We start from the raw sequence: 18154 nt of genomic DNA on the forward strand, positions 1-18154 counted from the left end.
TTACCAAATGCCATCACTCCACCAAAATAGTCACCCAATAAAATAGTACTAGTACAAAATAGATCACGGCTTGACTTAATTTCAGCTTGAAGACTATGTTTCAATCCATAGTTTAAAAAAAAGAGGCAAAAATGAAAAAAAAAAAAATCTTTACAAATCATACTCAATCTCCAACGCTCGAACATTTTCGATGTCTTGTTTCTGCTCCTCATCTGAGACAGATTCACAACTGTCTTCTGCAGCAGGAGGGCTCTTGAACATTTCATCACTTTCTAATGCAGCGAACTTTTCCTTGTCTCCTTTAATCAGCTCCACCACCTCGAGCATCGTCGGTCTCTTCTCCGGCTGATTATGCGCACAAATGAGTCCAATAAAGACGAGTCTCTTCAGCTCTTCTTCGTTGTACAGCCCATCAAGCCTTGCATCTGCAAGTTCGCTGAACTTCCGTTCGCAAGCCAGAGGCAGTGCCCAGTCTGTGATCGGGCGTTTTATTGTTGAACTGAGCTTCTCCAGTGGCTTCTTCCCACTAGCAAGCTCGAGCAAGAGAATGCCGAAACTGTAAACATCACAGCTCTCGGATGCCTTACCCAACATTGCATACTCTGGGGCAAGGTAGCCGAGAGTACCCTTGACTCTCGTGGTCACGTGCGTTGCACCATCAGGAATGAACTTTGCGAATCCAAAATCAGCAACTTGAGCTTTGAAGTCGGAATCTAGGAGCACGTTGCTGGCTTTGACGTCTCGGTGGATTATGTGTGGAGTTGCATGATGGTGAAGATAGCTGGTATAATGGTATGGAACAAGAATTAGCAAAAAAACAGTAAGAGAACAATAGAGTGAGCACAAGTCATATTGAGTACTTACACGATGCCCTCAGCAGCACCGAGAGCAATGCACATCCGCCTTGTCCAGTCGAGATGACTTTCCGCAGAGTGTTGCCCATGAAGATGCGACAGTAAGCTCAGATTGGTCATGTAGTCATAGACAATCAGACGCTCTTGCCCTTCAGCACAATAGCCGCGTAAAGTGAGCAAATTTTTGTGTCGTACGCGAGCAAGTATCTCAACTTCAACAGAAAACTCAACCTCTGCCTTGTTACTCCAAGACTTCAACCTTTTCACAGCAATCTGTTCGGGAATGAATGCGATATAAGTCAAGCATGACTAATATTGAAGAAGGGCGACGTTTCATCTAGCTCAGCATGACAGGCCAAGGTTAACTCAAGAAAGGAATGAAAAAGTAAGATATATCCCACTTTCAATTTTGAGAAATTACATTTGGTAACTGTATCTAATTGCATGGAACTTAGGAGTATAGATGCTTTGATCAAGTCTGAAACTACTGAGACAGACAAGAGTATTTGCTTGAACTCCTTGTACATGAACATTCTCAATTAAAATTATGAAATGCAAGCAACTTTGTGGCGACATGCACTAAATGAACGACTTTACCTTTAAATAAAGGCCCAAAGAGTGCATGGGAGGTAATGAGTTTAAGAAGCTGATTGGATAATTAAAAATTCATCCCCTTGTCATGAAACATCCAACATTCAGTATATGTTCATTGCTTAGTTAGGTTTACCTCGTCGATAAACATCTCTACTTGGCAGTAATTTGAAACAAGATTTTCAAATATGTAAATCAAATCAAGGCTAGAATAGTACTATAATTTAAGGAAATGTTGGCTGTATACACAAACTGGTTAACAGACCATCCAAGTAAAATTGAACACATTGAACCCGAAAACAATTTCAACACATCTGATTTCCAGTCCCACGTTATCATTGATGTCATCATTGGACTCAATAAGCACATATGATGAATATTTTCCTTGTTCTTTAATTATTACTAGTTCCCTTGTATAACTTTCTAAACAAGCATTGAACACTACATGAACAAAAGTCGAATGACCTGACGACTAATGAGCACAGCACAGTTACGAGTTACAACCATAACAAGAACAGCCTTGATTAGCACCCTCAACTGAGATAGCAAAATAGAAGAAAAGAGGCTCAAAGGCAGTAATGCCACGACCATTTCAATGAAAACTTAGTATCTAACAACATATTTTTCAATCCATGGATGGAAAATCCCATGAATAGTCCAACTATTGGCAATCACATATTGACAAGCATTGATTGCAACACCATTATCACAGCTTAAGTGGTGGCACTTTGTTAAACTATCATAACCAAATTGAACCATAAGCCAACTCTTTCCAATAACAGTGAAAAACTACTAGAATGCAAGGACTACAAAACTCAAGAAACTAGAAGAATGTGATGAAAGGATAAGTCGTGTTACTTGAGAACCATCCCAGAGCTGACCCCAGTAAACACTGCCAAATCCACCTTCTCCGAGCTTGTTATCATAGTTAAAGTTGTTTGTAGCCAATTGCAATTCTTTCAGAGAAAAAATCCTCCATGTTGTCTCCTTCTTCACTTGTTTTTTCCTGTAAAAAAATCAAGTTTATGCAACTACATTTGAATCCAGAAGAACTCCTTCCAATTCCTCACAAATATGTAATTGACATATCAAGATTAAATGATAAAGAAGAAAATAAAAAACTAGTACTACTAAAAAACAGTAATAAATCGAATTGAGGGTTTATTCTCAATAAACCGAATCAGAATAAAAACTAAAAATTCAAATAGAGAAAAAGCAATAGAAATCGACATTGACCCGATTAAATTGAAGTACTCACCGATCTGAACCCTTAACACAGCATAAAAATGAGGAAATAGCCATAAATCGTTACGCAGCAATCCACTATGCAAAACCCCCCCTTTTCTGAAGATTTTTCACCAGAGGCTGGTAATACTCAATAGCGGCGCAATGGAACCCCTCCTCTCACTGAAAACCCATCTCCTTAGCAGAGCTGCAAACTGTAAGGGTTCAGATAAGTGTTTGGGAAGAAAGTTGGAGAATCACAAAGGGCTTTGCTGGTGTTTGAAATGTTTGCCTTGTGACAACGATTAGTTGGAAATAATGTGTAGAGAGAGAAATGTCATTCTCTGGTTTGTCAACTTTGTTTGAATGTTTGTTGGAGCTTTCCTCTTCCGGAATTCAAATTCCCACTTCTTCTCAACTTTTTCTTCTACCTTTTTTTTGTAGAATTATAACTATTTTAAACGGAAAACAATGAATCTTTCACGAAAAATAATTAGTAAAAAATAAGTATAAAGTGGATATTTTGTTTGAGAAAAATAAAAGGATTAGGTCAGAATATTAAATAAAGATTCGTCAAGGTTGTCCATCTACTTTTTTTACATCTATATTTTGCTAAGAGGAGAGCTAGAAATAGAATCTATAGGAAAAGTGTAGTATTATGTACTTATGTCAGCTGATTTTGAGGAAAATTGAAATTAGCTAAATGTTACTCCCTCCGTCACACATAATTTGACTCAATTTTCCATTTAGGGTCGTCCCACATAATTTGACTCATTTTATTTTTACCATTTTTGGTAGTAGACCCCACATTCCACTAACTCATTCCTACTCACATTTAATTATAAAACTAATATATTAAAGTAGGACTCACATTCCACTAACTTTTTAAACTCACTTTTCATTATATTTTCTTAAAACCCGTGTCCGGTCAAAGTGTCCCAAATTATGTGGGACGGAGGGAGTAATAAAGTTTAAATTATGGCCAAAAAATTAAGAAAAGTTCATTTATTGTAGGTGTATTTAGTTTTCAAATTACATATAATTAAAATTATCAAAATAATATTGGTTGAACACCAACTTGATTAGTACTATAAGGCCATCCACAATAGAAATAGCCCAGCAATAGCCCAGCCATAGCCTAGCCACTGCCACATCATCAGCACTAAAAATCCTCCTGCCACATCATCAAAACAAGCAAATAGCCCAGCAATAGCCCAGCCATAGCCTAGCCACATACTATCCACATCACTATTAACAAATATATACAAAATGCAATAATTAACAATAACGCAATATACGAAATTTAATTTACGAGACATATACGGGAAAATTCACTAATATTAATAAAATTTAAAAAGTACATAATTAAAAAAAAGTACATAATTAAAAAAATTACATTAATTAAATTTACAAATGAAAATTTAAAATAACATTACAACTTAAAGTTAAAAAATAAAAAAAAGACATAATTAAAATCTTAAAAAAATAAAAATGACATAATTTAAAATACAATTTTATAGAAAATCCTTGAATGAGATTGTCACACATCGAAAGTGGAACATAAAACATTCAAGGATATCTCTCTATAAAAGAGAAACATCCTTGAATGAGATTGTCCCACATCGAAAGTGGAGCGTAAAACATTCAAGGATATCTCTTTATAAAAGAGAAACATTCTTGAATAAGTTTGTCTCACATCGAAAGTGGAACATAAAACATTCAATGATATCTCTTTATAAAAGAGAAACATTCTTGAATGAGTTTGTCCCACATTGAAAGTGGAACATAAAACATTCAAGGATATCTCTTTATAAAAGAGAAACATCCTTGAATGAGTTTGTCCCACATCGAAAGTGGAACATAAAACATTCAAGGATATCTCTCTATAAAAGAGAAACATCCTTGAATGAGATTGTCCCACATCGAAAGTGGAGCGTAAAACATTCAAGGATATCTCTTTATAAAAGAGAAACATTCTTGAATGAGTTTGTCCCACATTGAAAGTGGAACATAAAACATTCAAGGATATCTCTCTATAAAAGAGAAACATCCTTGAATGAGATTGTCCCACATCGAAAGTGGAGCGTAAAACATTCAAGGATATCTCTTTATAAAAGAGAAACATTCTTGAATGAGTTTGTCCCACATCGAAAGTGGAACATAAAACATTCAAGGATATCTCTCTATAAAAGAGAAACATCCTTGAATGAGTTTGTCCCACATCGAAAGTGGAACATAAAACATTCAAGGATATCTCTTTATAAAAGAGAAACATCCTTGAATGAGTTTGTCCCACATCGAAAGTGGAACATAAAACATTCAAGGATATTTCTCTTTATAAAAGAGAAATATCCTTGAATGAGATTGTCCCACATCGAAAGTGGAACATAAAACATTCAAGGATATCTCTCTATAAAAGAGAAACATCCTTGAATGAGATTGTCTCACATCGAAAGTGGAACATAAAACATTCAAGGATGTCTCTATAAAAGAGAGACAACCAAGAATGAGTTTCATAAATTCGCAAGCCCATTAAATATATATGGGCTATTACGAATTTCTAGTATAAATTTATTTATAAAAATTGATTTTTATATATAGAAAACAATTTTTATAAATAAATAATATTTTTTTATATTTGATTTTTTTTTAAAAATTCGAATTTCAAAAATTCGAATTTAAAAAAAAAATCGCGCTGGGCGATCCGGGCGCTGCAATAGCGCTGAGCGGATCGCCCAGCGCACCGCCCAGCGCCACGAAACCGCCCAGCGCTGCGCGGTTTCTCTCTCCAATCGTCCGCTGGGCGACTGCAATAGACCGCCCAGCAAACCGCCCAGCGCCGGCGCTCGGCTGGGCGGTCGCTGGGCGCCTATTGTGGATGGCCTAAACTAGTAGGAAAATTTTCAGCCGAAGGTAAAGAGTAATTTGATTGGTTAAAACTTATCCTTATTATAAGTAGTTTGAGGATTTAAGTCACTTAGAGCATCCACAACCGTGCTCTTGCCAGCGGCACGGTTGTGGGTCCGGCCCCACTTTTTCTGCCTGCTCTCTGGCAAGAGCACAACACCCACAGCTGTGCTCTTCCGCAAGGACGAGCACAATTCAATTTAAAATTCAATTAAACAAAAACATTTCCATAATATTAAAATTCATTAAAAAACCACAATAAATAATACAAATTACAAAAAAAATAAAAAAAGACATACTTAAAATCCTAAAAATTAAAAATTACATAATTAAAATACTAAAAATTGAGATTGAGAGAGTTGTTTAGTATAATGTCATTTTTTTGTATTTGAAATGAGAGTATTTATAGATGAAAGTATGAATTTTGGGGTAAAAATGATGGAAAAAAAATTAAAAGTGTGAAAAAAATGGATATATTTTATTAGGAAGTGAGACAATATTTTTTTAATTAATTTTGAAATTTTCAGATTTTTTCGATTTTTTTTAAAAAAATAATAAAAAATGGTAAATCAACGGGCCAATCAGAGCATGCCACGTCGACGCCTTGTGCTCTTGCCGCTGGCACGGCCGTGCTCTTAGCTAAGAGCACGTCCGTGCCAGCGGCAAGAGCGCAGCGGCGGCGTAGCGCGTCCTTGCCAGCGGCAAGGACGGACGAGCAGCATTCCACCACCGTTGGGGATGCTCTTACAAACGAGTATATGTAAATTTTTATAGTAGTATTTCATTTAACTTGGAGCCTAATATTTAACTAGTACATTGAAATTTGTTAAAATTCATAATTCTTGTCCCACATCCACTTGGTAACGATCCAAGTTCACCTATATAAGTGTGGATAACCCTCCCCCTTATAAGGCCTTTTAAGGGGTGAGTGGTCCATTTCTAATATGGTATCAGAGCGGGTCGCCGACTGTGAGTCAAATTTAACTGACCCAGCAGTATATCTGGGCTAAAACCGAAAAAATGATTGACCCAACAGTATATTTGGGCTTAAAATTTGGGTCAGTGGTCCAACCGATCGAAAAAAAATTGGGACAGTTGTCCAATCGATCAGAAAAAATGTTCAACCCCTCCAAGTTCACCTTAAAGGGTTTGAGAGAGGGTGTTGACAATTGAAACTAAAAAATAACATATAACTGTCACACATAGTTGTCCAAAAAAAACTGAAACTAAAAATGACTGACCCAACAGTATATTTGGGCTTAAAATTTGGGTCAGTGGTCCAACCGATCGGAAAAAAAAAATTGGGCCAGTTGTCCAATCGATCAGAAAAAAAGTCCAACCCCTCCAAGTTCACCTTGAAGGGTTTGAGGGAGGGTGTTGGCAATTGAAACTAAAAAATAACATATAACTGTCACACATCGGTGTTAAAAGAAAACTGAAATTAGTATATAAATCCCATGGGCCACTCCTCCTATTGAAACTAAAAAAATAACATATAACTGTCCCACATCGGCGTTAAAAGAAAACTGAAACTAGTATATAAATCCCATGGGCCACTCCTCCTATTGAAACTAAAAAAATAACATATAACTGTCCCACATCGGCGTTAAAAGAAAACTGAAACTAGTATATAAATCCCATGAGCCACTCCTCCTATCACCAACTGGTTTTAGTATGAAACTCATGGATTTCTATCATGGTATCGGAGCGGACCCAAGTCGATGATGCATTATATCTCTTTATCTCTTCTCTTGCCTACCCACGTGATGGAAGTCCGATATGTCATTTCGGCCCACACGCCTTTTAAGGGGTGAGTGACTCCATCACGATGTGTCATTTCGGCCCACACGACTTTTAAGGGGTGAGTGACCCATTTCTAATAAAATTAATGAACATACGACATTGCATGATGCTAGACCACCAGTTATGATTGAATATCATGAACACGCAAATATTATGTGAAACAGTAGGAGTTAAATGAAGACAAAAATATTCTTGTTGCCAAAAAATATAATTCATCTGGCGACAAAAAGCATATGGATAAGACAGAATATAGTATTAATAGCATGGCTGGTTAATTATGATTCGATATCCACACTATTTCTGATTATGATGTGTTGAAGAAAAATATAATCACACACAAATGTGATGGAACACGTACAACACCGTAAAAAGTGAATGACCAAGTTACAGGTATGTATGCATATAGACTTTGGAAAAAAATGAAGTCCAGAACTCTCTCTCTACCACTAGATTGGTAACAAGATTGGGCCGTATAAGATGACGATTATGGTTATATCGAGACGGTGAATAAGTAGAGTTTAAGCACCAAAGCAAGAGCCAGCTGCAACAAGAACATACCAGCAACAATGAGGCACCAACTTTCACCTGCAGCCTTTATGGTTTCTAAGGTTGAGGGCGACGAATGTAGCCGACATGAAGCCAGCCAGCTACACCAGCCACTACCCGTCTAACGATTTCGAGAGGTATAACAGATAAACACTGCAACAAATAACCAAATATTTGCATTACCAAACAAAATTATACTCCCTCCGCCCCGATCACTTTTGCGCACTCGTTTTATAAAAATGATAATAAATACTCCCTCCGTTTCACCATAGTTGAGGCAAAACTTTTCGTCACAGAGTTTAAGAAATGGATGTTGAGTGTGTTGAATAAATAGATAAAATAAGTAAGAGAGAAAAAGGTGGATAGAATAAAGTATAAAAGTGAATAAAGTAGAGAGAAAAAAGTAAGAGAAAGTAAAGTAAGAAAGAGAAAATAATTACTATATATAGAAATGACTCAACTATGAAGAAACTACCCGAAATAGAAAAATGACTCAACTATGAAGAAACGGAGGGAGTAGTTAAAGTGAAGAAATGGTAAAGTAAGAGAGAGAATAATGTTAGAAAGAGTTTTCTCATGAAAAAAAATATGACTCAACTTAGTTGGAATAGAGAGAATATCATATTAACATGTCCTATATTGGGCCACATTTTAGGTCTACCAAAATTTTGATAAGAAACATTTTTAATGCAAATATAGTACAGTAATTTAGTACTATATCAAATTTAAGTACATTTATAAGAATACCATTATATTGCATCATTTTGTTTACTTGTATATAAAAAATATTTCAAAAGACGTCCCATAAAAATATGAATATTTGGGATGACATGAAAATTAATGGACAATTAAAGTAAGAGAAATAGAAATAAAAGATAACTATAGTATTATTAGTGAATAATGGAGTTCACCTTATTAAAAAAAAAAGAAAATTACTAAAAATAAAAAATATATTATGAGACAACCCAAAATAAAAAATATCATTATGAAACATATAGAGTAGTAAGAAACGATTAAGTAAAAAGTTATTCACATCTTCATCACCAAATTTCAATACAACTGTAATAGAAAAATCAATCATGTCCCAACAAACTCCATCACAACAAATCTAAAAATACACAATTCATTTACTCAAAGCTAAAAGTGGATTAAGTAGCAATGGTTGAACTTGAAATTACAAAGATATCCTTTTTGGAACGAGTGAAAGGGTAACTAGTCCACTTCCTTTCCACCACTCCTGCAAAAGATTGAAAGTAAGATTTGACCGTTTGTCACCTCACCGGCTAAATGCTTATATATCCACTTCATTAGATACTTCCTGTCCTAATTAAATTGAGTTAAAATTCTTTAAAGATTTAAAATAGTAGATGTAAATAAAATAGAAAAAAATAAAGAGAAAGTAAAGTAGATTATCATTGCATTTTTTTCTGAGTCTCAATTTGTAGGGGAAATATAGAAATTAAAATTAAATGGGACCTGTGAATTTTTTGTATTCTATAAATCCTTTGCAATTGAAGACCCCATCTTTTCTTTTTCTTCTTTATTTTTTCACAAAAATTTCTGATGAAAGGAACTCATTCATTTAAATACCGTATGTCAATGCAACATCAAACATTTTCTAGGTGGAATTCCACTCAATTTTCACGGTCATCGTTGTCGGTTCAATGGAAAAAATCATGCCTTTTACCATAAAACAAGATGAAGAGTGCTTCTCAACAATCACAACATGGTTGCTTACATAGTCTGTATAAATAATTATTTTAGGTTCTAATTTCGTAACTATTGATCTAGATAATTCTAGCAAAGTCGTGGAGATAACTTTGTTGAATATTTAAAAAGAAAAACTTTGTTCAATATTTTGATCGGCTGGTTCAAAGCTAAATTTTTATTTCATATTCATTGACTTTTTTTCTATCTTATTGCTCTGGACTGATTGCAAGACCTAAAGAATCTTGCTTGATAAGCTTCACTTTCCCCCATTACTGAACAAAAGACTCGTAAACCTGATCAAGTAGGGTAATTTGGACTCATTTACACAGTTGAATACATGTTGGATTGATTACAGATAAAATTATCACTCCAGCAATATAAGTGCAAGTATCTACGGCGCATTCCTCCTGATATAAAAATTGAGACATTATTATTAACGTTCGAATTTTTTTTAAAAATAATCATAATTTAGGACAAAAAAATGTCCATAAGAAATATTATCTTAATGTTTTACTTTTTAAGGACCCTACCAATAATGAATCTTTCCATTCAACATATATATTGATGCCAAAATAAATATATTTTTCTCTCTTATTTTATTTATATTTATCTCTTCATTTTTTTTACACTAGTTTCTTTCATTTAATTCACTTTTAACACATTTTTTTTAAAAAAATTTCAATGTCGAAAAGGAGTATTTAGTATTGTAATTTGACCATTCTCAGAGTTTGAGTAAATTGAGTTAATTATTCGTATCCAATAATTTGCTTCTAAATTTACAAATCAATCACAACCTTTTTAGTTGGTATTATAGTGGTAGGGTTGTAATAATTTAAAGTAAAATGTTTTTGACAAATCAATCACAACCTTTTTAGTTGGTAGTATAGTGGTAGGGTTGTAATAATTTAAAGTAAATTGTTTTCACGTGAATCCTGTTTGAGCAGCTTTAGCAATAGTATCCATTAGTTTAAATATAGATCTCAACCCTTACAACATCCACTGCGCGCGCTGTTCCTCCACCGTTCCTTAAACTACTATTTGCGAGGCCCACTGATAGGGACATGATATTCTGTTTTATTCCGAGAGAGAGCTGATATTCTCTCCGTATATTTATTTAGCTTATTTATACTTGGTATTATTTAGTTGTTATGATTTTATTTAATTTCCATAGTGGTTAGGATTTGATTTGCTTTCCTAGTTTATAGAAGATCTTTTTTACGACATATATTATAAATATGTGTTGAGTACTTTATTATTATTATTATTATTATTATTATTATTATTATTATTATTATTATTATTATCAAGCACAATGAATTAAATTAATATTTATCATTCTCTCACTACGGTTCTCCCTCTTGGAGAAACCGATTTCTCTCTAATCTCTCTCAAAATTCAGTCTCTTTCACTCAAATAACTACTTTGATAGGGTTTAGCCTATCAGAGGAATTATTTGAGTGAATTTGTAGAGAGAAAAAGAGAACAACCCTAGTTGAAGTTCTAGGGGGCGTTTTCACGCCAGAATAGAGAATGAGATTAATAATTTAATTCTTCATTCTGCTTAATAATATTGAAATACTCCACACATATTATAAATCCTAACTACTAGGCAAAGTAAATAAAATCTTAATAACTAAATAAAACTGAAACATAAATAAACTAAATAAATATACGGAGAGAATATCAGCTCCCTTCCGGAATAAAATAGAATATCAGATCCCTATCACCCACTATACTTTTTAACTCTATTCCTTAACTAAGGAACAGAACCTGCAACCATGCGTTCCTTATCCGTTTGTTAACCGTTCCTTAAATTACTATTCATTCAATTTCATTTTTTATTTTTATTTCCAACCTAATTCAATTAAAACAAACACACTTCATTAAAAAAACACAACATAAAAAAATTACAACTTAAAATTCTAAAAAATAAAAACACACAATTAAAATCCTAAAAAATTAAACGCTGCATAATTTAAAATACAAATTTAAAGAAAATAAAAAAACTACTCCGCCGGCGAATCATCCCCCGAAGGCGGTCGAGGTGGAGGGGGAGTCGGAAGGCCAAGTTGTGCCGCCATATGCACAATTCCGTTCCACCAGGCCGCGTATTGGGACGACGAGAAGCGGGGAGTGTCCGCCATTGTGGCGGTCATGTACACCGCCATAACGGTGTTCGAGCCTCCCCCCAAGCCCGCCTGACTTGATTCGCCTCGGCCCTTCCTCGCTCTAGCCGCCTTTGTCCCTTGCGGCCAACGGCGCGCACGGCTGTATCCCCCGTCATCGTCGGTCGTACCCGCAAACTCCTACGGTGCACCCTCTTGTTCGCCGCTGCCCTTACCGGTGTCATCAGCCGAGTATTGGCCACTCGCCGTGTACTTCGTGCGCTTCGAGGTTGAGCCCGAGCTGGAGCGGACACCGCCGGTCCACCGTTCCTCGTCCTTGACAGCCTGCCAAACATCAACAAATCTGAATTGTTTGCCGGTGTCCTGGTTTTAGACGGGCAAAGCCGCCCTCAGAATGTCGGCTCCCAAAGCTCCGCTTTGGTAGTGCGCCGCTTCGGTCGAGTAGATGCCGCAGAATTTTTTGACATGTTTGTCGACTCGGCCAAAGTGAGAGCGGAGCATTGTATATGTGCGCTTCAGGGAGCCTTTCGGCTTAATCTGGTGGTAGATCTCGGTGACCTTTTCCCAGAAGCGCTTGTCGACTTGTTGATTCCCGACGATGAGATCGTACGAGACGGTGATCCAGGCGTTGTACACCGCCATCGTTTCGTTGTTGCTGTACGGATGTCGGCCTAGATCCTCCTCTTCTTCCTCCTCCTCCTCGCCCGCCTCCGACGCCACCCTGGAGCTTCCACCGCCTCGGCCTCATCCTCCTCGCCCGCCTCGGCCTCCTCCCAGAGTGGGTTAAACGAGGAAATCCTCCCGAATCTGGGATAACGCGGGGCGGAGGGTCGAGCGTATGCATCCACGTTGAAAGTGGGTGGTTGGTACCCACTCCACGTCGCCGAACCCGCCGTGCCCAGCGTCGACGAACCGGAGCCGCCATCGCCGGAGTTGCCGTCGTCGGACATTTTTTGGTGAGATGTTAGATGAATATTGGAGAGGAAATGAAATTGATTTTAGGAAGAATAGATGTGTAGTTGTGTGTGAAATGAAGATGAATTAGGAGTATTTATAGAGTAAAAAAATTAAAAAAAATTTAAAAAAAGAAAAAAACGGATATAAAACGGTAATATTACCGTTTACACATTTTTTTTATAAATTTGATTTTTTTAAAAAAAAAGATTTATTGCGTCATAAATGACGACGCCCACTCGCGGGCCTGCGAGAGGGCGTCACGCACGACGCAGGGGCGCACCGCGTCGCCGAAGCGCGTGGCGACGCAGGCAGTGCCGCGTCTCGCGACGACGGCACACGGCACGGCCTGGGCGCGGAACGCATGTCCGCAACGCGTCGCGCGCCCGTTTCGTTCCTCCGGCACGAAACGCGTGCGGTGCGCGTTGTGGATGCTCTTATACCTTTGGTATGCTATTCTCCAAGTCCAAATTATTGTTTTTTCGTGTTCCTCATTTTCAATTTTTTAACGACAAGTTAAGTACCGTATCTCTATCAAATCTGTATATGTTTCATGATGAAAACACTTATTTGTATCGCCCCACTCACACCAACATATTGGTTATTAGGTACTCTATTCCACTCAAAATGTTCAATTTCTCTTTTTAATTTGTCTAATTTAAGATATTCATTTTCTCAGTTTGAAAATAAATCTCTCTCTTGTCTTCGTCATTAAAATATTCAATTATTTTTTTCTTTCTACTTACTTCACCTAACAACTCATCTTAAAATTTCGTGTCATTCAAGAATGTGAACTTCTTTAATGGGATGGAGAGAGTATTAGATTTACCCATGATCAATCTGATATCCGACAGATATCAAGCACTATTTAATATTCCCTCCATCCCAAGGAAGATGACCCCTTCTTTGGGCGGCACGTGATTTTATGCACTTTTATTTTGTGTGTTGGGTGAAGAGAATAAAGTAAGAGAGTGAGAATAAAGTAGAGATAAAGAGGTATGTAGTAATGAGTCATCTTGAGTGTGATAAACTAAAAAGGAAAATGAGTCATATTCAGTGGAACAATGATTTCAATTTTAACTATTTATTATTATTTTTGCAAAACGAATGCAGAAAATGAAATGACTCAACTACGGCGGAACATAGGAGGAGGGAGTACTTTATTTTGTTCATTTAACTCAATTAAAATCAATTTTTTAAAAAAATTTGTGTCAAAAAAAGTTAATCACTTGCAAGAAAATGAAAGAAGTACTAAAGTACGATTGAAATGACATAAAAATAGAAATAGAAATAATTAAAATAAAATTACTAGTGTTTAATCCAAAAGACAAATTTGAGTTTTGATGCAAATAGTTACGATGATCTAATCCAAAATATTTTCTAGTTATCTAATCCATAATCCATGTAACTCGTATATATAACCCCTATGTTACACCAATCTTTTTAATTAAACACAACATTTGTGGAACTCTTCAAGTCCAACGCAAGTGGAGTACAACACTTTTCCGGCGACGAAAGAATGGCGAACATGGAGGAGATCCGCCGTGCTCAACGGGCTTCCGGTCCAGCCACCGTGTTGGCGATCGGCACCGCCACGCCACCGAATTACGTGGAGCAGAGCACGTTTCCTGATTACTACTTCCGCGTCACAAACAGTGAGCATAAGGTCGACCTCAAAAACAAATTCAAGCGCATCTGTAAGATTCCTTATTTCCTTATTATTTCTATAATAAATCAACTTTGATTCAAACTTCCTACTGTTTTATTTCAAATTAAGGCGAGAATACGACGATCAAGAAACGGTACATGCACCTAACGGAAGACCTCCTGAAACAGAACCCGAACATCGCCGCCTACGCTGCGCCGTCGCTTGATGCACGGCAGGATATGGTGGCCGTGGAGGTGCCGAAGCTGTGCCGAAAAGCCGCAGAGAAAGCCATAGCGGAATGGGCCCAGCCCAAGTCCAACATCACCCACCTCATCTTCTGCACCAGCACCGTCGCCGTCGACATGCCCAGCGCCGACTACGTTCTCTCCAACCTCCTCGGCCTCCGCCCCTCCGTCATCCGCACCATGCTGTGCCAACACGGCTGCTACGGCGGCGCCTCCGCCCTCCGCCTCGCCAAGGACATGGCCGAGAACAACGCCGCCGCTCGGGTTCTGATCGTCTGCTGCGAGATCACCGCCATGCTCTTCCGCGGCCCAGACGAGGCCCATATCGAGGACCTCGTGGGCCAGGCGCTTTTTGGGGACGCCGCCGCCGCATTGATCGTCGGCTCCGACCCGGTGGTCGGGGCCGGCGAGCGGCCGCTCTTCCAGGTCGTTTCCGGGGCTCAGAGGATTGTCCCCGGAAGCGAGGGGAGGATCTTGGGCCGCATGCGTGAAGCCGGGCTGCTTGTGGATCTGATGAGGGATATCCCGGGCCTTGTCTCGGGTAGTATTGGGGAGATTTTGAAGGAGGCCTTTGGGCCGTTTGGGATTTCAGATTGGAATGAGATATTTTGGATTGCACATCCTGGCGGGCCCGCGATATTAAATCGGATGGAAATGGGCTTAGGATTAGGGCCCGATAAAATGCGGTGTTCGCGCCACGTGTTGAGTGAGTACGGGAATGTGTCTAGTCCTTCCGTGTTGTTTGTATTGGATGCAATGAGGAAGTTTTCGGCGGAGGAGGGGAGGAGCACCACCGGCGAGGGGCTGGATTGGGGGGTGATGTTCGGGTTCGGGCCGGGCCTCACGGTGGAAACGATTCTACTGCGGAGCGTGCCGATTGCTTGATCATGAATGATTGTGTATCCTATATGATGCCAAAATGCTGCTATAATGTTTTAGTACTTCTGTGTGTAATTGGGTTTTATTATTAAAGCATGATCATCATTTTTTAATAAATAAATTTGAGTGGTTAGTTTGTGATTTGCAAGAGTAGTTTGTAATGTGAAAGATAATTATATTTAGCTAATGTCGAGTATTTTTATATAGTACTAAGTTGTACTAGTAAATGTATATTACAGTAGTATTTTTTTATTTCAATTGTAAGTGGGTAAATTTGTTTGAAAATACTAAGAGCATCATTGATTCTTCAATCGAATGTGAATAACACAATTGGCCATGAATGAAGTCGCGATTGGAGTTTTTGAACTGTGTACATGTCTACTCATTGGAGTTGACGTCTTATTCATGTGACTAATGGTGGGAAAAAAATTCAAAATTCATTGAAATTTGTTCACATTCTGCTAAGTAAAAAAGATCAGTTTTTGCTAAAAACATTGTGATCACATTTCTATAAGGAAACATGTGATCACATTGTGTTAAATGTAATCAAAATTATTTACCCGGAGTGACGGTGTGTTCTTAGAGATTTTGCATATATGATAAAATAAAAGCATGCTGTAAAATTTCCAGTTTGGGCATACCTAAGGTCACGGATTTACTTAGGGGTTGTCCAGCAGAAGAAGAAGAAGTCCTGTGACATTCTGTTAATTGTTTGCAGAAAATCCACTTTTGCCAATGCTCATGGTGCGCCAGTTGAATTGCCCTCTGTTTCAAGATGCACAACGAGAATCAAATATGTAATATATGAAAACTAGATCGAGTGGCATAACTTTAAATTCGTATTTTTATAAATATTGAAACGTTACCAGGCACTTGCACATATTATCTTTGTTTTTGAGCTTGAGATATCCATGTCGTAGTGGTTCTGATATCTCAGTTGTTCAATGAAGCATTCCCTAATGGCTTTCCACTCATGGAAGGTAAAACTAACTTTAGCCCTAAGAGCATCTCCAATAACCGGCGTCACCACCGCGACGCCGATTTTTCGCCCACGCCGGTTTGACGCCGAATCATTGGAACCGGCGTGGGCGAAATCGGTGTCAAAATCGGCGTCGCCATGCCGATTCCCGCGCTGACGCCAGTTCCGACGCCGATCCTCACGGGCGCCATTGTGCGTCCCGGATCGGCACCAAACCGGCGTCAAATTTTTAAATTTTTTTTAATTCGAATTTTAAAAATTCGAATTTAAAAAAAAAATTTAAAAATACTATTTATTTATGAAAATTGTTTTTAATATTTAAAAACAATTTTTACAAATAAATTTATACAAGAAATTCGTAATAGCCCATATATATTTAATGGGCTTGCGAATTATGAAACCATTCCAGGTTGTCTCTCTTTTATAGAGACATCCTTGAATGTTTTATGTTCCACATTCGATGTGGGACAAAAACCACTCTAGGTAGTCTCTCTTTTATAGAGACATCCTTGAATGTTTTATGTTTCACATTCGATGTGGGACAAAAATCATTCTAGGTTGTCTCTATTTTATAAAGACATCCTTGAATGTTTTATGTTTCACATTCGATGTGGGTCATTCTAGGTTGTCTCTCTTTTATAGAGACATCCTTGAATGTTTTATGTTTCACATTCGATGTGGGACAAAAATCATTCTAGGTTGTCTGTCTTTTATAGAGACATCTTTGAATGTTTTATGTTCCACATTCGATGTGAGACAAAAATCATTCTAGGTTGTCTCTCTTTTATAGAGATATCCTTGAATGTTTTATGTTGCACATTCGATGTGGGACAAAAATCATTCTAGGTTGTCTCTCTTTTATAGAGACATCCTTGAATGTTTTATGTTTCACATTCGATGTGGGACAAAAATCATTCTAGGTTGTCTCTCTTTTATAGAGAGATCTTTGAATGTTTTATTTCCCACATTCGATGTGGGAAAAAATCATTCTAGGTTGTCTCTCTTTTATAGAGATATCCTTGAATGTTTTATGTTGCACATTCGATGTGGGACAAAAATCATTCTCGGTTGTCTCTCTTTTATAGAGACATCCTTGAATGTTTTATGTTCCACATTCGATGTGGGACAAAAATCATTATAGGTTGTCTCTCTTTTATAGAGATATCCTTGAATGTTTTATGTTCCAAATTCGATGTGGGACAAAAATCATTCTAGGTTGTATCTCTTTTATAGAGACATCCTTGAATGTTTTATGTTTCACATTCGATGTGGGACAAAAATCATTCTAGGTTGTCTCTCTTTTATAGAGACATCCTTGAATGTTTTATGTTTCCATATAGAAATATTGTACTTTTTAATTGTACTTTTTAATTTTTGTACTTTTTTTAAATTATTGTACTTTTTTTAAAATTAATGTACTTTCTAAATTTTAATAGTATTATTCGAATTTCCCGTATTTATCTCGTAAATTAAATTCTGTATGTTGATACAAGTGTAAATTAAATTATATAATTGTTATTAGTGACGTGGATAGGTAGTGTGAAGGCTATGTGAGGGCTATTTGATGTCCAGTTGATGTGGCAAGCTGATGTGGCAGGAGAATTGTAGTGCTGATGATGTGGCAGTGTGAAGGCTATTTGATGGCTATTTGACGTCCGTGCTTATTGGAGATGCTCTAAAACCCTCAT

At 37.3% G+C, this 18154-nt stretch overlaps 2 protein-coding genes across 2 annotated transcripts; one reads left to right on the forward strand and one right to left on the reverse strand.

Annotated features, from left to right (window-relative positions):
- Positions 1 to 3094, reverse strand: LOC121807159 (PTI1-like tyrosine-protein kinase At3g15890). The gene is made up of 4 exons (XM_042207365.1): positions 2704 to 3094; positions 2304 to 2451; positions 865 to 1127; positions 1 to 781 (listed from the first exon to the last, which is right to left on the reverse strand). Exons 1-4 carry the CDS (start codon positions 2745 to 2747, stop codon positions 151 to 153), a joined length of 1086 nt encoding a protein of 361 aa, XP_042063299.1. The 5' UTR covers positions 2748 to 3094; the 3' UTR covers positions 1 to 150.
- Positions 3095 to 14112: 11018 nt separating this feature from the next.
- On the forward strand, positions 14113 to 15674 carry LOC121808330 (chalcone synthase-like). The gene is made up of 2 exons (XM_042208747.1): positions 14113 to 14412; positions 14493 to 15674. The coding sequence occupies exons 1-2, from the start codon at positions 14235 to 14237 to the stop codon at positions 15491 to 15493; spliced, it is 1179 nt and encodes a 392-aa protein (XP_042064681.1). The 5' UTR covers positions 14113 to 14234; the 3' UTR covers positions 15494 to 15674.
- The last annotated feature ends 2480 nt before the right edge of the window (positions 15675 to 18154 follow it).

This window comes from Salvia splendens, chromosome 6 (genome assembly GCF_004379255.2).
Source record: "Salvia splendens isolate huo1 chromosome 6, SspV2, whole genome shotgun sequence".
In the NCBI taxonomy this organism is placed as follows: domain Eukaryota; kingdom Viridiplantae; phylum Streptophyta; class Magnoliopsida; order Lamiales; family Lamiaceae; genus Salvia; species Salvia splendens.